General features: G+C 34.8%; 2 protein-coding genes across 2 annotated transcripts; one reads left to right on the top strand and one right to left on the bottom strand.

The window, feature by feature from the left end:
- Window positions 1-332: 332 nt before the first annotated feature.
- Window positions 333-3,632, bottom strand: LOC136816275 (14-3-3 protein gamma-B-like). The gene is made up of 2 exons (XM_067072605.1): window positions 3,206-3,632; window positions 333-1,371 (listed from the first exon to the last, which is right to left on the bottom strand). Exons 1-2 carry the CDS (start codon window positions 3,485-3,487, stop codon window positions 904-906), a joined length of 750 nt encoding a protein of 249 aa, XP_066928706.1. The 5' UTR covers window positions 3,488-3,632; the 3' UTR covers window positions 333-903.
- Window positions 3,633-3,827: 195 nt separating this feature from the next.
- On the top strand, window positions 3,828-21,469 carry LOC136816274 (dynactin subunit 2-like). The gene is made up of 18 exons (XM_067072604.1): window positions 3,828-3,935; window positions 7,630-7,695; window positions 9,503-9,611; window positions 10,213-10,277; window positions 10,470-10,565; window positions 10,898-10,972; window positions 11,183-11,221; window positions 11,381-11,421; window positions 11,710-11,773; window positions 12,383-12,445; window positions 13,621-13,686; window positions 13,889-13,933; window positions 14,194-14,271; window positions 14,906-14,977; window positions 16,529-16,591; window positions 18,338-18,377; window positions 18,872-18,963; window positions 20,441-21,469. The coding sequence occupies exons 1-18, from the start codon at window positions 3,897-3,899 to the stop codon at window positions 20,537-20,539; spliced, it is 1,212 nt and encodes a 403-aa protein (XP_066928705.1). The 5' UTR covers window positions 3,828-3,896; the 3' UTR covers window positions 20,540-21,469.
- The last annotated feature ends 563 nt before the right edge of the window (window positions 21,470-22,032 follow it).

Genomic DNA, 22,032 nt, shown 5'->3' with positions numbered 1-22,032 from the left:
ACTGATGAAGGGAATTTACCCAAAAAGAGAAACAGATTTTTAAGATCAAAAAAAAATTTTCAGTCACTTTTTGAAAAACATCGCCCTTTATTTTTATGCAAAAATCAGAAGAAAACTAATGAATCAATCTCACATAAAAATGGGGCAATTCCAAGAAAAGCTGCAAATGCTCATTTTTAAAACCCCTTAAATAGAGAAGTACTGGGACAAATGAGTGTTGACATTAATTTTACGTTTAAGCCTCTATTTTTTCAAAATTGATATATTAATTAACCCAAGTATAAAGTCACAAGCGACTGAATGAAACAAGATGAAATTAAACAGGAGAGACATCTTGGATGAAACTGTATTTTTACATTTTAACATATACATTATCTGCATAGATGTTTGTACTAAAAGCAATAGCTTGGACCGACCAACCCGTTTGTGTTTTGTATACATAATATAAATACAAGCAACCACCAGTAATGGCTTGGGACTTAAAAATTCACTAAATTTCAGTATACTTATTTATCAAACAATAAATTACAAAACTAATAATGTCATTAGATTCCAGACAACATCTATTATTGGATTAATTTTAGAAAAAGCTAGGGACAGCCAGGGACAGAGAAAAGTTGTGCTTTTGAGCACAATGTGAAAAGATGCACATAAAAACTACTAAAAGCACAAAATTATACATATAACAAAATTTGATTGCATTCTATCATAATCAGAAAACAGCGTAAATCCTTCATGGAGTTGATCGAAGATATCATTGCAAAATGATAAATTACAAGTTCAAAAGTCTTAGCCACATTATAATTGATGTGGTGTGGTGTGTTTGTAAAATATCATCAAAAGTTGAATGAGCTTCTGGGTGATTGTTGGTGTTTATAGTCAGACATGTAAATGAAGGCGGACTCACGACTCGTCTTGATCATCATCTTTGTTATTCTCTGATGTCCACAAGGTCAAATTGTCTCTAAGTAGCTGCATAATTAAGGTACTATCCTTGTAAGAATCTTCCTTCAAGCTATCTAATTCAGCAATAGCATCATCAAATGCTTTCTTTGCCAATTCACAGGCTTTGGTACCGTCATTCATAATCTCGTAATGGAATACAGAATAATTTAATGCCAATCCCAATTTGATTGGATGAGTGTTTGTAAGACCCTCTGCAGCCTCTGTGGCATTGCCGTATGCTTCTTTTGATTGCTCTGCGAGTTTCGCACGTTCTGGGTTTGATGTGTCTTTTACTTCGACCAAGTATCTGTAATAATCTCCTTTCATTTTAAGGTAGAATACTTTAGCTTCATCTGGGCGTTCTCCTTGGTCGACAGTTTTCAATAATGAATCATCGATAAGTTTCAAGACCTCTTGACAACGAGCCTGAAAGAGAAAAGTAAGAGAATCTTTTAAGTCATTTCTTTAATTTAAAGCAAACAATATTCTTGTTACATCATCATTATCATGAAACGACAGGATCTTATTTAAAAAAATTCATAAGTTTTTATTAGGCGTCAATCACAAATATAGCTTTGTTTTGCATCGCCTGGCCAACTCTCGAAAATTGAGTCGTTGAGTTGGTAAAGTTGTCAGACTTTTTCTGTCAATGACATTTCTTTCGTCCAAAAATTTCATGCGCCATTTTGGGTTGTAGTAGTGATGCAAATAAGGAATTTAAAGTTGGCTGGTGATTACTCGATCAGAAAGCACTAATAATGAAACCATCAAAATTTCACAGGAAAAAAACACACATATTAGCTTAAAAATGACCGGTAATTACCCGTCACCAGCTGTTATTTGCAGCACTGTTGGAGATCACAGCGCTCAAAGGTCATATATTGAAACCACCCATGACATTATTTTGGCTGCTGGCTAGCAGCTTTCTTCAAGAATTCACTCCAAAAATGGATGATGGAGGTAAGAGAACCCGAAAGACTGACCGACCAACTCACTTTTTAGACACAAAATGAAGATATTTGTGATTGCCGCATTACTGTTAAAATTTTTTTCAATATTTATGGACATTTTTCTTTAAACCATCTAAGGGGAAATCAAAACTTTGTTCTATATTTTTGGAGGCCTTATTTCAACAATTCACTTCTGAAACCCTATTTCCTATAGTTTTTGTAAACATTATTTTCTATAAAGAACTTTTAACCAAAATTGCTGAAACATAGTTTTATAACAGCATAAACGAGTCTCTTAGGGGTCACTCGCATATCGATTTTTCCTGCAACTAACGTCATTGTGATGCTATCTGAAGAACCCCCCCCCACCCCCCTTTCTTAGCGTCATTTACATAAATATACCAAAAATCGATGAAAGTAATTTTTCTTCTCTATTACAGATATTGATATTCCAGCCACATTGATTTTTGTGCTTCGTTTCGCACGGTTTTAAAACAAGTGGTTTTGACTTATGATTTTCACAATTGTTTGTCCCCAGACAAACGGCTCGTTGTTTTGTCAGCGCGGTCCTTGTATATCCCTTGTATATCAAAATACGGCCCATCTATTTCTTATTGCGGTATCTGTTTTTATGATTAGGGATCGATAATAACATATTCCTACAAACGTAACGGAAGGGTATTGGATATCATCTCTGTTATATTTTATGCGTTTGAATTAAGATGGCAGGTGTAGCGAAGGATGGAATACAAAATGTTACAGGTTTGAAAATCGATATTCTGTTGAAATTTCTTAGCGTCATAGGCTCTGACCCCCCACCCCCTTGCGTCACAATGATGTTAGTTACAGGAAAAATCGATATGCGAGTGACCCCTTACTAAAACAAGATGATAATTCAGTTACATTTACTTTCTTTAATTCAATGTTAGAAAAATAATTAATTCTCCATTAAAGTATATTTCTAGCTAGACTGGAGCACCACAAGACATCTGTTGGGTTCATAACTGTTATTGCTAACAAGGCCTCCAGCCCAGTCAGTCCTGCTACAGACAAAAATGATTAATATAACCTATTTGGTTTCCATTGAAATCGAGGAGAAAATTATACAGTCATGTCAATCCACAATAGCTTTTTGTATATCAAGAAAAATACAGAACTAGAACATGTCAAGAAATCTTTCTCTGAAACAAAACAATAGAAGTGTTGGTCTTTCTTGTTGTAAGGCTCAATAAATCTTAAAGTTGACAGTAACAAGGACAAGTGAAAAAAAGGGATAATAAATCTGAAATAGGTTAGTATTGAGATTTTACCTCTAATTCTTTCTCAATTTCTTCCCTGTATTTTTTTGCTAATTCGGCTTGATTTCCTTCCCCTTTTTCTATGCATCGTTGCTCCATGCTGCTGATGATTCTCCATGCTGATCGTCTAGCTCCAACAACATTTTTAAATGCGACAGAGAGTAAATTTCTCTGTTCATCAGTGAGAATTTGGTTCTTCTCTGTAAGTTGGGTCATAAATTGCACCATATCATCATACCTTTCGGCTTGTTCAGCCAATTTGGCCATATCAACTAATTCACTTTCTGAAGACATGGTTCAACACAAATTTAACGGTATAACAACCTCTAACAAAGATAAACTTCAAGATAGAATATGAACTCACTGTCAGACCTTGCCTTGAACGCTGATTCAAGTCCTCCTTCTTCAACAACTACGCTGCTTTCTTATCGTCAATCATACTCAGATGCGATTTATTAATGATGATATTGGGAACAGCTATTATAGTTTGCGATCTGAGCTTGGTGTATACTTCGTGAATTTGAAATCGAAAGTATGATGTTAGCTTTAACCAATCAGAAGCAGAGCTTTCATCCGGGTAGTTTTTTTTTGAAAAAACCCTGCCCCTTGTATTTAAAAAGTTGCCACGGGTTTACATACTTTCACTATCGAGATACTATTTCCCAGGGCTTAAACAACAAAGTATCCAAAAAAGTGAAGCAAGATGGCAGGTCAAGTCAAGTATGATATTCTCCCCTTTATTGTAAGTATATTCTAGATACTTAAATTTCACCAACAAGAATGATATTTACATTGGGCTGTTTCATTTTTTGATCAGTAATATTTCGGTTTGAAAGAATCCATCCAGATGAGATTTGGACTTTTGATTTTTGTCCTCTCGGAGAAATAAATTCTAAAAAAATTCTACCCAGCCAGACGATGTCAGTCGAACCATCGAACTAATCGAATTTCATCGAACTAATAAAATGATAGCTGTTCAATTACCAAATCGCATCGACCAGTTATCCAACTGAGAAATCCCGGTAAAGTTCTATCGTGTTCGATGAAATTTGATTAATCCGATTTCAATTCCGTAGACCTCAACCACCACTCCTTCTCTCAAGGGCGACCACAAATACACTACCGTAAGTTGGTCTAATGTCGAATATCCGTCTTCTAATTTTGACATCCTTCTTTATAGATTGGAATAATAAGAAGGTCGAAATATTGATAGATTTTTTCGTCTCATTGCGCTCTAATCAAAGTTAGGGTGCGCACTCGTCAGCATTTTTTGCGTGGAACAAGTCGAAAATCAAAATTAGAACATTCCATCCATCATAACTTATCCTTAACAACTCCAAACTTGTTCATTTTTTTTTTAAATACTCAGAATTTATCAGAGAAAACAAAGAAAAAAACCCCATCCCATCCAGTATGGATTTCGTGTTACTAACGCCGAAGATCTTCGGCGTACAACTGAAACGTTTTTGGCGCATTGGCGTATGGGTACTTACAGTGTAGACCTAACTCTCCACACAAAAATTACGGTAAACGCATGTTTGGACTTTGTACCCTATCTATCTATTATGGTTGAGTTACAGGAGGCCCTGGGAGCCCATTCTCGCAACTATAGATGCTTTGAGTAAGCATCCCGTCAGCACCTTGAACTGACTACCCAATTCCCCTCACATGGCATGGGTTGACCCGGGCGAAGGTTTGTTCACTTGCCAAGTGAACCGTTATGAGTGGGAATCAAACCTTGGTCGCCTGTACAGGAATCAAGGTTGATGTCCACTATACCACAACGCCTATGCTGCACTCAAGCACTTAAGCCAAAGTCCCGCAAAGGCGGGACAAAAATCAGTTTTTTGAAGTTTGCAAAAAAACGCCACATAGAAGATCTTTCAAATTCAGTATGTGAATAGAGAAGTAAAAAATACAACTTTTCTATTTTTCCTTTTTTTTGCAAAAGGTTTAGGAATGAAAATAAAGGGATAATGATAATCAAATACTATCCATTGATGACCCGCGGCACTATCGTAAAGCTAGAATCGCTTCGCGTACTCTTCGCTTGAGAAAATGATTGACAGATTGAAGTTTTTCACCCGCGCAGAAGTTCGCGGATTGTTCTCGGCTCAATCCTCGGACCGCGCTAAAAATGGTAGACTGAGCTGTGATAAATCATTTCGATGGAAGTTGTTGGAATGTTCACAAGGCTCTTGACAGAAAATCGTTTGTTTTATTGTCAATGATGACAGTGTGGTTATTAATTTTGTTAGATCTGACAAATTGATGTTTGTAAGTGCACTTTATAGTTTTGATTTCCATTGAAGAATCATATTCTGGTTTTCATGTTATTAGATGCTGTTTTAGAGCTTTAGAGCTACACTGACTTACAAAGATTGTTTGATTTTCAGTTGGCGTAAAGTAATAATTCCAGCTCGACTCCATAATCCATTGATTTTTAGCGTCAATTTATTAATTATGTTGACGCATGCGCCCCTCTTTTCCCATCTTGCACCCTTATTGAAAAATTGAATGTTGGTACAAAAGAAATTTTGCTTGGCGTGAGGCTTGCTGTACGGAAAAATATCTTCGGCGCGAGATTTCGTGGAATCCATACTGGCATCCCATTACCTACCTTCAATAAAAAGATATACCATTTATTAGACATCAAGGTGAAAAATGGCGACTCAGAATTTGTGGCACCACCGGTGACCTTGACCACCATTTTTTAAATGGCTATCGCTATTGAGCTGGATTAGTTATAGACTCGTGTTTTTTTTTATAAAACGTGGGAAAGATAGTTCTTTAGTTTGTCACGTGGTAGCCTTTTCGATAATCTAGGGGCCGTCTTTAAATCAAGAAAAAAGAAGAAATTTCGATTTTTCGGCACTTTCCTGAAATTTTTATCAGACTACCATATATCGTTGGAAAGCTAAGGGTTTCAGCTTTTCATTGGTAAAATTTGTTTTTAGCTATCATTTCCAGCTCATTAGCGATAGGCTAAAGTTTAACAGTCATCGGGCCGATTTTCAGACCGCGCCAACAAAACTCCTCACGCCCCGCCACGCGGAAGGCTAGAATTCATCCGCCATCTTTAATGTTTTTCGGTGCTGTCCAAAGGTCATTTCTTGGTTGCGCGTGGTAGGGAGACGATTCCTTGAAAAGGTGGTTTTTTGTGGTTTGAAAATGGAATAACTTTGGAACTACTTTTAACCAATTTTAACAAATGACCCCTCATTTTTCTCACAAAGGTAAGGACTTTCAAATAAAATTAGTTTGGTTTTCAAAATTTGAGGGGAAAATTTTGGCCTGACCACCCTATCAAAGTCAATCAGCGATTCCGACCTTCCTCAGTTTCTATTGTTCCTATCTCTAAAGAAGGGTTTCGAAATTAGAAGACGGATGTCGACATTAGACCAACTTACGGTATCAGGGTGGGCACACCGTCAGTGTAACTCTAAAGCTCTAAAACAGCATCTAATAACATGAAAACCAGAATATGATTCTTCAATGGGAATCAAAACTATAAAGTGCACTTACAAACATCAATTTGTCAGATCTAATAAAATTTATAACGGCACTGTCATCATTGACAATAAATCAAACAATATTCTGTCAAGAGCCTTGTAAACATTCCAACAACTTCCATCGAAATGATCTATCACAGCTCAGTCTACCATTTTTAGCGCGGTCCGAGGATTGAGCCGAGAACTCTCGCAGAGCGCCCGAGCTCCCGCGCGGCGCGCACCGCAGGGATGAAAAACTTCAATCTGTCAATCATTTTCTCAAGTGAAGAGTACGCGAAGCGATTTTAGCTTTACGATAGTGCCGCGGATCATCGATGGATAGTATTCAGGGATGTCGATATTAGACCAACTTATGGTAGCTGTCAACTCTCCTGCATTGGTCAGGAGGCTCCCTCATGCCAACGCCTTCTCCTGCGAGAAAAAAATATTTATTAACCTAATTAGGAATATTTTTCAAGATTTTACCAAACTTTTGTTGAATAATTAAAAACTCCATCATGGCCCATTAATGTTAATTATTCTAAGTTTATTAGTTTTTTTTTATCATTGTTTTGATGCTGGAGTTTCAACATGATGTCCTGACTACCAAAAAGTCTAATAGGAACTTGATTCCCAATAAGGCAGAACAAATGTTCCTAATTACAGTAGACAATATTGTCAAGATTTCTTCCAGAAATAGAAATAATCGCACGTTTAAAGACTACTGCAGAAGAGTAAAAAGAGTAAAACATTCAAAGTCAATATATCCTGATTAATTATGAAGGGAAAACTTTTTTAGCCCTCCACTTGGAAATTTCAATATGCACTAAACTAGCTGGGCATATCAGTGGTTAATTTTATAAAATCCTGACATGCCAATTTTGTGAATTTCAAATTCTCAGTAGGTTGAGTTTGTGATAATAACTTTATTTATTTAATTTTTAGGACACCAGTGGAAAGGACTCATTTGAGGCAGGTGGAAATACTTCAAATGGCAGTCAAGATGTCAAGGTTAGTGATTTTTTTTCAGTTTTTTAATTCAATATTTCTGGCCTTATAAGAAACTTGGAATTTTTGCCTTTTTTGATAAACATTTGATACATTTACTTACTATATTTAATTAAAGAACGTGATTTGTGTACATCTACTCTTTGAGTGAAAAAATGCATGCAAATGCTTATGCCAGCAGCAACAACACTAGAAATTGATATAAACAAATCCTAACTATTGTGCTGTACACCTGCGTTTGCACCAATCAAAATGTTTTTCACAATGACATAACATTACATTTCATTATTTATTTCTTTTTGCATAGTATTTAAACATTGGTTCACATGTCTCTGCTTCGGCTTACTAGGTCAGTAGATAATGTTAGGTGACAGCAAAGTAAGACAAGTACTTTTTTATTTTCTGGTTTACAGACATTTGGAGATGATCTTTTGGACCAGAGGATGGAAAAAAATTTTAAAGGGGAATTAACGTTTGGAATTAACCCAGAGATTTTTTCTTCGAAACATTAAAGAGGAAGAAAAATGTGATCAAACAAAAAAAGAACCACTTCACAATGTCTTATATTCATTGAGTTATTCAATCTTTAATTTCTCACAATTTTGACTCTACAATGGAGAAAAACTTCCCCTCTGTTGATTTTGTGACGTCACATGCGCTCCAACTATTCTTACTGTTACACTCTATTTGGTTGTAAAAGAGATAAAAAACATAAGAAATTAATCTTTTTTAGAGTAGTTATAGCAAAACGTTGAAGAAATAATACTAGGAGAGTCTAGTTAGTATTCCAAAGGTGCAGTGAACTTTCTGACGGTAAAAAGAAACTCAAAAACTGCATTTTAAATCATCATTCACCACTCTTCCCTTATAAAAAAGAGAAACACAGGGCGTGTGCTACGTCACATTTTTCGTATCCATAGCAACGCAAGGGAATTTTCAAACAACTCTTATTCCGGATGTAGAATAGTAAAGCCCTATAAACGATATATATTTGAAATTGTCTCAATGAGCTCTATTTGAATCTGTAATTTATTTGTTGACAATTTTGAAACGTTAATTCCCCTTTAAAAACCTTTGTATGTTGGAGAAAATGCAAAAAATACATTTTGAGAAAACTTAATACATACCTTGACATACCAGAAAATCAGAGAATAATAAATTGTTTTTAGTTGGGAACTTGTGTTTAAGTGCCATTAAAGAAAGCACTGGACGCTTTTATTTGCCCTTCCTGCTTAAAATGTAATTGTTCTAAAAAGTTTCCTTTTTATGGCTGATCAGTACAGTAAAATATTTGCAAATTTTATTTAGCTATTTTACTGTATTTTTGCAAAGAAATCATTGGCAATTTCGTAAACCAGAAAATAAAAAAATAAATGCCTAAGATTTTAAAGACCAGCAGCGTTAAGTTTTTTAAAATTAGATGAGATTTTTTGGGTATTCTAAAAACTTTTTAGATTTCCAGATAACTTTAGGCAATCTAAATGCAAGTTTGTCTTTGCAAAGATACAAACAAAAAATAGCATTTTTTAGGGGACGTTGGTACATTTTGTGAAAAGGGGGAAAGCTATACACAGATTAGGTAGATTTATAAAGGGAGGGTCAAAGACCACTCTGTATTGCTAATGCTTAGAAGAATGGAAACCTGTGAGGCTTACCAAAGAAGGATTTAAAAAATGTAGTAGTGTAGAAAAACGTTTATTATTTAAATATATATTACTTTGAAAAACTTATTTGTTTTGAAAACTCTTTTTTCCAAGTTAGTTTTCAGATTCTTTATTAATAAAGTACTCAAATTGATTCCAAATTCTAGACAGAGAACAAGACCGCAACTAAAAGTGAAGATATAGAATCAACAAGAATTGACCATGCAAAATCATTCAGCAAATTTCAAAACAAATACCTGGATACTTCCCGAGCAGGTTTGTAATTATTTTACATACCTTAAAGGGAACTAATTTTTGTGGAACTTATTTTCGCGTTGCGAGGGTACTAAATTGGCGCATTATGCAGAACTAACTTTCACAGATGACACTCACTTTTCTCCAAAATTCTTCCATATTTCTAAGGGTTTTTTGAGGATTTTTAGCGGTAGACACTCAAAAATGCAAAAATTGGTTTACACCAAAATTAGTTCCCTTAAAAGGTATTGGCCACTCCTCAATGTATTTTTTTGAAATTTTAAAGAAACTTTATTTCGGAGAATTAAGTTTTTAATTTTATTGGTCAACAAAATAGTAAAGTAATTTTATGTAATTCCTCTGAACAGTATTTTCAATTATTAAATTGATTGATCCTCCTGAATATCTTCGATGTAAAGCTCAAACACAGAAGCGTTTTCATTTTATTTGAATTAATTCTGTGTTTGAATTTTTAATCATATGTTCACTGTTTTTCTGTCTTTATTGAAAAGAAAAAGAAAATTGTTTTTAATTTGAGGTATATAAGATACACAAATCTCTACTTCTAGGTGTTTAAACTACTTCTCCCCACTCTTCGTTTTAATCAATTTTTTAATTTCAGACTTCTCAGATAGTATTTCCCTCAACCAAAAAACTGGATTTGATCTGAGGTCAATCTATGAGATAGTGAGTATCCAAAATATAAATCCATAAGTAGTTGTTTTATTAATGGAGCGTATAGAATAGTAGAACGTTGATTTAAAAAGAGTATTAACTGTATATGCATTCTTTTGCTATTATTTTAAATAGGAAGAAATCAAACAACTTGATATACTATCGCATACGTCATACATTTACATATTCCTTACTTTTTTCAAGGTTGGTGAACGGGTTGTTAAAGAAACTCCACAACAGAAGTATCAAAGACTTCAATCAGAATTGGCAGAGCTTTCAACAGAACTAGAACAAATCAAGGTTATAAATACAGTTCAAACGGTTTAGTTTTCTCTTTTCCAATATGGGAATCTTTGTGGCTTCACTCTTTAATTTTCATCTTTCTGTTTTTCATTCTCGTTTCTAATTGTGTTAAGTTACTATTCTGTTCTGTTTGTGGTCCTTTGTGGAAACAATTCCTCAGTTGTCTAAAAGCTGTTGAATTTTTGGAAGCATGCCACGTAAAATATTTGTTATCATTATTATTGTTATTGTTATTGTTATTATTATTACTCTTTCTTTCAAATTCAGAGTTTAGTATCGCGATGTTTCAAAATAATTAAGATTTTTTCATTTTTGTATTTATTCAATAGGAACTCAACGAAACAAAAACCAATGAGCAAAATCCTGTCCTTTTAGCTGAGCAAGTCAAGAAATTACAGACAGAGGTTTGTAGTAATTGGTTAATCTTGACATGAAAAGATAGATAATTATTCATTCATCTCAAGTAAAAATCCTTATCTATGCCATTGAGAAAGTTGGAGTAGAGTACAATCAAATGTTTATCCATCAATTCTACTCTAAAAATGTAAGATTTCTATGCTACCACAAGTAATTTTTAAAAACACAATAAATCTTTTTTTCTATTCATTTTTTAGCTCCATAATCTACATCTAGAAAAAGTCTTGGGTCCAGCTGTAAGTACATTAGAGAATCTTCTATCTTGTACGATGGGTTCATCACATTCTTTATGGTGTTAATTTCTTCATTTTATGTCATACTTTTCTGTACTCTGTCTTGAAACAAACAAAAGCCTTGGTGGTCACAGTTAAACTGTATTGATTCATTTTTTTCAGACTACTGGAACAAATGGAGTGGAACCGGGAACTTGGTCAAAGTAAGCTTTATATGGATCGGTTTTATGGATAATTAACCAGTTTAAGAAATTTAATGTTACAGAATAGACTCAATAAAGTAAATGGGAAAGTAGTTTACAGGATCATTTCTACATATTTAAAAAAAATTCATAGATAACATTTTTTGGTCTTAAAATTTGGGGTAGTTTAATTTACCCAATTTTAAAAAAAATAATCAAATCAAAAACTTTTTGGGACTTTTTGAGATTGACAGTGATGGTTGAGTTTGCTGAATGCGATAAAAGAGTTTTCTATTTTATGCATTTTAGACAAATATCAAGTCACTTGAAGTCATTCAATGATACAAAATCATCAGAAGAAGGCGTCAAGGAGGTACCAATTACATAGTTTGGAAGGGAATCACTAACCCCTATTCTAGAAAAAAAACCCTCTACTCTAGGTTCTACCTTTCAAGATCGGGGTGTTAACAGGATCTTTCCCCACTTTCAAGACATTATGCACCACTCATATTAGAAAATCTTTAGGAGTTTAACCCAGCCCAAGAGTGCAAAACTAGAAATTTAGAAGAAAGATGGGTTAAAAGAACTAACGTGTTAACCATCCTTTCTAGATGAACTTCCCCCTTTTTGAATCCTTTCTTTCTGCAAAAAAATCTCTTACCCCCCCCCTCCCTTTTTTTGCGATTTTCAGGACATCTCTAACCCTTTGAATTAATGCTTTTTATTAAAGTAGAGAAAAAAGATATTGCAAGTTCAAAACAAATAAAGGAAAATGCATTTCTAGGCAAATTAAATCAAAGATTGATCAATTTTCGACCCAATATGTCTATGTTTGGCTAGTTCATCACTCACAAATCCTATATGATGCTAAGAAAAACTTTCCATATTTTTAGATTATTCCTGTCAAGAATGATAACCACTTTTAAATGGCTGAACCAGTTCCTACAGTACAGTTTTATATATAATCACTTTTTATTATTAGAGTGGGATCGTGTACGAAATGTATTACAAACCAGAACATGCTAAATTTTCCCAAACTTCAAAGGTGAGCATTAACCACAACCTGTTAACTGATCTTTGCAAAACATTTTTTTCTTTTTTATTTATTCTCAACTTCAGTTGAGTTAGAATCTGAGAATGTGTGTGTGTGTGTCTGTCTGTGTGTGTGTATGTCCCAAAACTTTGGGGCAGCCTGGAGACTTCAAAAATTGTTCGATTTGGCTGAAATTTGGCACACGTGTTCCTTGGGTGAATATCTGGGGGTGTTTTTTTCATTTTTTTCAAAATTTTTTGATTTTTGGGGGCCTGGGGACGAGTTTTCGCCAAACGAGGCTAAAACTTTGGGGCAGCTGAGACTTCAAAAATTGTTCGATTTGGCTGAAAATTTGCACACGTTGTTCCTTGGGTGAATCTGGGGGTGTTTTTTTCATTTTTCAAAAATTTTGATTTTTGGGGCCTGGGGACGAGTTTTTCGCCAAAACGAGGCTAAAATTTTGGGGCAGCCTGGAGACTTCAAAAATTGTTCGATCTGGCTGAAATTTTGCACACTTGTTCCTTGGGTGAATATCTGGGGGTGTTTTTTTTTCATTTTCAAAAATTTGATTTTGGGGGCCTGGGGGAGTTTTTCGCCAAAACGAGGCTAAATTTTGGGGCAGCCTGGGACTCAAAATTGTTCGATCTGGCTGAAATTTTGCACACTGTTCCTGGGTGAATATCTGGGGGTGTTTTTTTTTCATTTTTCAAAAAATTTTGATTTTTGGGCCTGGGGACAGTTTTTCGCCAAAACGAGGCTAAAACTTTGGGGCAGCCTGGGAGACTTTCAAAAATTGTTCGATTTGGGCTAAAATTTTGCACACTTGTTTCCTTGGGTGAATATCTGGGGGAGCTTTTTGCATTTTTCAAAAATTTAGATTTTTGGGGCCTGGGGACGAGTTTTTTGCCAAAACGAGGCTAAAGCTTTGAAGCAGCCTACAGGCCTCCAAAATGGTCGGATTCGGTTGAAATTTGGCACACTTGTTCATTGGGTGAATATCTGGGGGTCTACAATTGGGCCTATGAATAATTTGAAGCCACTGAAGTTGAGCCCAGTGCGTTGCGCACGTTCGACTATTTAAAGATTCAGTGCAAATAAATAGTTTTCATAAATACTGAATTATTTACTATTGATGTGATGTGATGTTAAAACTGACTAAATGAACATATATGTTTTTCGAATTTTAGATCAGCGAATTAGAAAACAAATTAAAAGCCATCGAGAATTACGTCGGTAAAGATACTGGAAAAATGGTGAGTAAGGGCGTTTCGTTTAGATTTCTCGAGTCCAATAAAAATATCTACCAAAAGATATTTGGACGCAAATCTTGAAAATTAAAATTCACATACTGTAAAGGGGCATTAAAAGTTAAATCATTCACCTCAAATTGTTGATGTGTAGCTTAGTTGAATTTACTATGCTTTTACTCCATAACATTTCTCAAACTCTTTATAGCAAACTGTCATTTCGGACCCAGATACACAATCTGCAACTTTAATGGTAAGTGTGGCGGTTTTTCGTCCGTTATGATGACCATGTTTAATATTATAACTTTCCAGTTATGACACTTGGAAGTTTATTTTACATAATGTGGTAGTGGAAGTTTAAGCTAATATAAAAAGTTTTTAAGAGAGAATTTGATCAAGAAAATTCAACTCCAAATGAGTTGAATATTTTGATATTTTGTATTTTGTAACTTTCTTTAAAATTAACGCACATTATGAACAGCTCTTTTCAATGTGACTCTCTCCTCATTTCAGGACACAACGGCTGCTATCCATGCAAAATTAACGTTATTTGATGTTTCTCATATTGAGATTATTGCTGCTCGATTACAGGTGAGAAGAAACCAATGTTCTCCGACTACTTGGCTGGATCGGGCTATCCGTATATAGGAAGCGTGTCCAGATTTAGAACTGACTAGTCCCCATCTTGTTTTCAAATTCGAACGTTCGAAAATCTAAGGTAAATTGGTAAACTATATGGCGGACTAGTCGACTTCAAAACTGGACACATCTCCACGGGAAATCTGTGAGCGGTTAGTTTATCTAGTGTTTAAAAGAATATGATACTTGTGATAGAAGAAGCCTTTTTGTTGTTCTCAAAAGCTTAATTAAACAACAAAAAATTACAAAAATGAAAAATAATTTAAAATACAAACGTATGGGTCTTGTACCATGAAATTGTAATACCTCAAGTGGATTAAATTTCGCGTGGATTAATTTTCACGATTTTTTCCAAAATCTCTAGGAAAATGAATAAAAATTAGGTGAAATAGGCTGATTCGTGAAAATTTTGAATTCTTGTCCACTTAAGGTATAACTTTCATAGGGTTCAAAATATTCTTGGCTCTCAAATATAATATGAAATGATGTAGGTCTCACTGTGAAGTTAAAATTTATGCACTCAATCACCAGATGACAGTATGAAAACCGTCGAGGATATCTATATGAAATGTTTCTCGATTTATAGGGGCTGTTGCATTGCATCAACGAAATTTCACAAAAGAAAGAAACCATAGAAAATGCGGAACGTGAAACCAAGGTAGGAATTATAGTTTCGAATCACTGACACTTTACTTACAAAGTTAGGCAAATTCGGTTGAACTCCTGTGCCTATGATCTCTCAACACACTACAGAACTATGACAGAACTACTCTTCTTTTCTAACAAATTTGATAGTGGTCTTTCATGTAAATTTTTCGGTATGAATTTTAAAAATGATACTCCCTGCTTAATACTCAGCAAGTAAAGAGAAGTGGATTGGTGTAAGTCTACTGGTCAAGAGAAAGAGTTGACAGTGATATGAAAAGGGAGCCTTTGGGCGGGTCTGGTTTGGTCGCCCTCCATTGCTGAACAGGACTAATCAGAAGTTTGATCGGAGTATAGATAAACATTCTAATTAGAAGCCACGTGTATAAAGATTAGTAATCATTTAACAACCTGTCTATCAATTAATCACCTTGTCAACAAATGAATGAATGTTGGTACGTCAATAATCTGTTAAATGTTGCTTCCTGTTTTAAGTGCTTACCTAATGAATGAAATGTTTTCGTGAAATGAGTTTCTTTTGAGGACTACTTTAATGGAATAAACTTTGGCGGGGATTAAATTTCGCGGTTGAGCATATCCGCGAAATTCAAAAAATTCGCGGGGGCTTAATCTCGCGTGTGGCACTATTTAGTGGCAATATTTTCACGATTTTGTGACTTATACTGTCAAATCATGCATGTTGATTGTTGAAATACACATTATTTGCGCTTCTTTGATGCCAGTAACTATTCAAATAGTATTTATTTGACATATTTTGAGTATTGTTTAAAAATATTTCGCGGATGAGGCCCTCACAAATTTCCAATGGGACTTTAATTTCGCGAATTTTCGCGGATGAGACCGCGAAATCTGCGAAATTTAATCCCCGCGAAAGTTTATCCCATTAAAGTAATATAGTAGACTTTTGCTCATTCAAACTTCTATTATTCGAACCTTTTAATAATTCGAACTATTTCCCAGTGTCCGTCAAGGAAAAAATATTTCTAAAATTCAAATTTCTCTGTAAATCGAACAAACAAGATTCCGTGTAAGCTTTCGAGTTCGAATTAGAGAGAGTCAACTGTATGATAAAATTTCCTGGCTTCCCGAAGAAGTACCTAGACAAGCAAAGTGTACCGATAGGCCTTTTTGGAGCCTGGAAGTCTATGAAAGGGCTGGAAAAGTCAGGAGATTAAATTTCGGTCCAACTATGGGCTAGAAATATGGAGATTTCAACGTTTTGCTCCTGGAAAGATCGAAATTAGTACAAATTTAACCCTGTAAGGGTCGGAAAATTCACAACATTTTCCTACTTTTGCTCTTGTTCACTTTCGCTAAGGATGGAAAGTGTTATTTTTCAGGCAATCTAGACTCTCTAAATTGCAAAATTCTCCTTCGGTGTAACCATGGTTGTTCTTGGTTTACATTTCCAACTTTACCCCCTAAATATACTTCCCGTGGGCCAACAAGAAAATGGACCTTGGCAGATTTAAAAACATAGCTGTTCCAAGGTTTACTAACACCAAAAAAAATCAGAATACGTCAATATTATTTTGTTTTTTAGATCAACGAACTTCACCAATTGGTGACCAGTTGGGAAAGCGTTGCAAGTGTCGTTCCTGATTTGGTAAGTTGTGTTTTATGGTCACCCAGCCTCTTTCCCCTTTGTATGCTTTACATCAGACAACATTCAGGATATCATTAAAGGATCTTCAACCATGATCTTTCACTTCCAAGCGAGAATCATTCATAATTTTCTTAGATTTTCAGTAAGCTGGATACAGGGATGAAGTAGTTGACTCCTCAATGGGCAAAGACAGTTGACAGGACTGTAACGCCCTAAAACGAACTGCATTCAGGATATCATTATGTTATTATACATTAGGTCCATCCCAGGCCCTTTTTTTCATTTATATCATTAAAGCTCTTTATTTTCTGACATTGTTTTAGTCCAGGTGGGTGATGGTTCTTTTTCTGGATTTAACGTGAGGATAAGAATTTTTCTTAACAAGGTGACTAGAAAGTTGCTGGTCACTACACTTTGGTCGTTATTGTTTGATCTTTAGATTCTGCTAATGGAAATTGATTAAATTGATTAAAAAGCGAACTAAAAACTTAACTTTTTGTCAGTTTGTCAGCCATTTAGTAGGGCTCGCTTCGAAAAAACACGAACCTTTAGCCTGCCTATTTCCTTCAAAGGGAAACGATTGTCGAGTTATTGTATTACTTCTTATGAAAACACAACACCTTTTTTAAGATAACAAAAAGCTTCATTACGTTTATTACGCCATGTTTTCTTTTCTTAATAGCGGGTTTAGTAAACGCTATTCTAATTTGTTTTTGTACCCCTGAGTGAGTTGAATTTGTCCCCTTTTGTATAACGCTATGCATCGTCCTTTTAATTCTCATAAATGGTATTGCCTATCAAATAGAGTTGGATTAGTCTTTATCAAGTATAATTATGCGTGCTTTGATAATTAATTTTATGCTATTATAGAAAGGCATTATTATTCAGAACTTAATTATGCTTTCGAACTTTTCTAATTTGAGGAACCTTAAATTGACAAATAACATTTTCTTTCATCTTTTGTCGTACTGCTTCTACACTGCATGTGGTTTTTAGAGGTTAGCAATTCAGTCAGCTATTCATACTACGTCATAATGGCGGGCACACATTTGAAAACAACCTTGTGTGCGGACAAAAAGTAGGGTCTCAATAGACCTTATCAGAGTTTTTGATTTTTCTAAAAAATCGATGCATTGTGGGATTGTTTCGAGTGTATTACAATAAAATTCCCTCGAGGAATTCCTAAGAGAATTCTATTGTAATACACTCGAAACAATCCCAAAATGCGTCGATTTTTTAGAAAAATCAAAAACTCCGATAAGGTCAATTTTTTACCCTTACAGTGCGGCGAAAATTTACCCCTACGGCACATTTAAAAAAATTCCATAAAAAAGGGAGTGCAACTTTCCAAAATTTCTCCCAAAAAAGCTGTTTTTACATGATCGTTCTTTGCCGACTTTGAATGCACTTAAGCTATAAGTATGATACTGTTTTTAAAGGGATTATGTATCAGATGATTTTTTATATTTGGCTTAGAGATACCTTTTATGATCCAGAGAGACACCTCTAAATCCTTTGACCCAATTATTTTCCAAAGCTGAGATATTTGACTTTGAATTTACAAATATTTACTTAAAAACAATAGAAATTTAACGTAAAGACTGTGTAAAGACTCACTTTTAGAGATTTCAAAGTCAAATATCTCAGCTTTGGAAAAAAATTGGGTCAAAGGATTTAGAGGTGTGGTTATATTATTGGTACCTTATAACTTTATGTTATTTATGGTTGTGTTTTTTTTTGCTCTAGATTGAACGATTAACCGCATTACGCTCTTTGAATGATCAAGGTAAGCTTTTGAAATCCTAATCCTAACAGTTTTGCATTTTGCATCCGTACAGTGATGTTTTTAAAAAATTTACCCTGTAAAAGTTGGTTTTTATATCTGATTATATCTTCATCTTCTTAAACTCAGCTTGGCAGATATTCAAAACACCCTTTTCGATTCAGTATTAGTTCATATGTGGTCTGACCACTTCACAAATTTTTACTGGAGCTTCCGGTAGTTTCCATAGGCTATTCACAGTCGCAAAGCGTAGCGGGTAATCAGGACCACTGCGCGCTAATGACGACTTACTATTGGTCAAAAGTTATGAAAAATTTTGAAGATTTTTGAGTCTAGCCAACAGGAAGCCGTTATGGAGGCGCAATCAGTACTGATTACCCATGATCCATTTCGACTGTGAAATGGCCTATTGAAATCTGGATGGAAGCCAGCTCTCAACAAGCTGGTTAAACCTGGTTAAACCGTCTGGTTAAACCTTTCTGTTTTATATTTTTCAGCTACGAATTTTTCACAATCTTTGGATCATCTCTCGAGCACACAACACGTTATCCGTGATCAATTACGAACTCAAAAGGACACTCTTGATAAGGTAAACTACATCAATACACCTTTCCAGTAATTCAAACTTCTCAGAAATGGCCCGGGAAAATGTGCGCTCCACCGTTATGTAAAAATTTTTTGGGAGGTAAACGAACGCGTTTTTGCCTGCGAGGGATTAGGGAAAGTGGCTTTTCAGCTTCTAACTTTTGATAGCGATCTTCTTTTGGAAAAAGATTTTCAGGATGGTATAATATTATGAATAGATTGAACATATTAAATTTTGAGGGGATTTAGCGTTCGACAGAACTTAAGAAAAGCTCAAAAAACCAACTTCCCCTAAGGAAACGCAGGCTAAAACGGGTTTGTTTACCTCCAGAGACCAAATGGTGGAGAGCATCAAAATAATGCGCGCGCATTAGTTTTACGAATTACGGGAAAGGTGTATTGAAATCCATTTATCTCTGGCAAAGGGTGGAAATGGTGATAGTTCGTCAGCCAGTTCCAGGGTATTAGGAATGTTTTTTTTTCAGATGTTAATGTAAAAAAGAGATTTTTCAAAATGAAAGGGTGGATAATTGAGGTTTTTTTTTTATATTCTGTTTACTTGCTTATTGTCGTAAAAGCAGCCGAGATGGAGTTTTTACAAGCTCTTATTTGATTGGTTGCTCGTTAACCAGTAATAAAACAATTTTGTTACTTTTTCTAAAGAGTGCGTCATTTTTTATTGTTTCAAATGACTAATTATTAAAGTATCTTATAAAAATTCCATCCCTTCTGCATCAATTGAAATCCATACATCTCGGGCAAAGGATGGAAATGGTGATAGTTCGTCAGCCAAATTATACAGGATATTAGGAATGTTTTAGGAATGTTTTTTTTTTCAGATGTCTATGTAAAAGGGAGATTTTTCAAAATGAAAGGGTGGAAAATCGAAGCTTGTCTTTTTCTAAGGTTGAATCTTATGATATTCTTGTTTACTCGCTTATTGTCATAAAAGAAGCCATTTTCTGAAACTAGAGACTGACTGAGTTTGTTCTTGATTATTTCTTGGATTTTGACCAAAATAGAGCATCGTGTTCTTAGTAAAATAATTTTTCATAAAAACCTTATATTTCATGATCTGCACCGCTGAAAATGTAGTTCATTATGCTAGACGACTATTTCAGACATGGAGTAATTCAGATATAGTAGAAAATAAGCAAAAAATCATGAAAGGAACAAAGTGTATTCTTAACAAACTGATTTTACCCTGTAATAATTATCGTATTATCATCTAAAGTCTGTCTCAATATAATTTGCAGCGGAGACAAAAAAGGCTGTAATTTTTTCTTCTTTTTCATTTTCAATCTTCATTTCCCGATATTTTTTAACTTATTTCTTTATGATAATTAATAATAACTAATAATAATTCTCTCAGAAGTTATAGGCTTGTTTGTCTCCGCTGCAAATTATATTGAGACAGACTTTAGAACTGATTAGACTGATTATAAACGACCCCAGTCTAACTTTCGTTTATATCTTTTCAGTACGAGAAGAGTTTCGCTGTGAACGTTCAATCCATACAAGCGAACTGTGCATCGTTGGAAAGTCGAATCACCGAACTCATGAAGAAAGTCGGTAGTTAATAATGTTGAACGATGGAGTTCAGTGCTCATGTTAACATAGGAAATTTCCGAGATGTACCTAGTACTTATTTTTATAATGACTCTTTACAATTCTTTCTGTTTGTAAATACTGGACTTAAATTTCTGCTTGTTATCTATTCATGATAAGCACCATTGCAATGTCATGGACCCAATAGCTTTATGTAAGTGACGTGAAATCGGTCAATACGTCACTTTCAACTTTCAAAAAGTCCACAAATGCTTTTACTACATTGATTGATCCGGGGAGGCAATCGATCTGAAAATAAACGTATATGCGAACGATTAGTTTATCCCGAGCACCCACCCCCTGGATTGATCGTATGAGTCACGCCCAAAACTCTACTAAACCTATTTGTGTGCTGTGCAACAGCATTTCTACAACTTACTTATTTCTATAGTCTTTGTCATGAGATTGGCATTAGGTGGGGTGTGTAAGCGCAATTGAAATCAAAAAATATTTGAATTATGAAATTTGGAGTTATGGCATTTAAATGAATTTGCGATTTTCAAAGATTTCAGCCATTCAGGGGTTTCCCCAGAGAAAGGATATATTGACCAAAAAGCAATATTCCACCAAGGCGACCAGAGTTTCTTTAGCAATTTATTTTTTACAATTTTTATTTTCAGATCTTTAATTTACTAGATCGTAAATTAAGTAATTATCTCAATGTGGTGTTCGTAAACTCAAAAGTAAAGGCTCACAAGACTCGTTTTATATTTGTCAATGCTTGGAAAATTCGGCTACTTTAAGTTTTGAACACTACAAAATAAGTAAGATTTTTAATGATTATATTTTTTGCTCCTTATCAATTTTTGAAAGCAAATATGATACAATTCATCTTGAACCTGTAATGTATTTATTTAGATAAATTTAATTTTCAAAAGAAAACTTTTTATTTCAACAGAAAAGTATTTTCAACCTTTTATTAAATCACAAAATCAAAAACTTAAATCCCTTTCGCCGTAAACCTTGCCAGAGAAGACCCAATCCATTGTCTTGTGGTCTCATTTTGTAGTGATACCGTCGTTTAAGATTCCACTAACGGGATCTTTCCGCTATTTTATCTTCCTGGAGTTCTCGTCTTTTTAAGTACACGTTAGTAAAGTGACAGGAGAATCTTAGCGTGGAAAGTGGAATCTTATGCAAAACGACGGTATTTATCGACATTTGAATACATCGGATCCAACTGCGAACGGGCGGCAATGATATTTTCATTACTTTATTTTATGCGACCGCAGTCGAGTACGCCTTTACAACATCCTGCCACCTCTTCCTATATCATTCATCATTGTCGGCAGATCTTCTAGACGGACTCTGACAATAATGCAATCAATGAAGTTTAAGGGGCGCCTTGCTCTATTTGGACATTTCAACCTCAGAAAAAGTACGTCGGAAACGATTTCTTTTTTTGCTCTGTGGCAATGACCTGCTAGCCTTGCTTTTCTTTGATTGACGACGCTTGAGATGGGCG

This window comes from Clytia hemisphaerica, unplaced genomic scaffold, assembly GCF_902728285.1.
Source record: "Clytia hemisphaerica strain Z4C2 unplaced genomic scaffold, Clytia hemisphaerica genome assembly, whole genome shotgun sequence".
NCBI classification, from domain to species: Eukaryota; Metazoa; Cnidaria; class Hydrozoa; order Leptothecata; family Clytiidae; genus Clytia; species Clytia hemisphaerica.
Note: the sequence above shows the minus strand (reverse complement) of the source record. Positions and strands in the feature narration are given on the sequence as shown.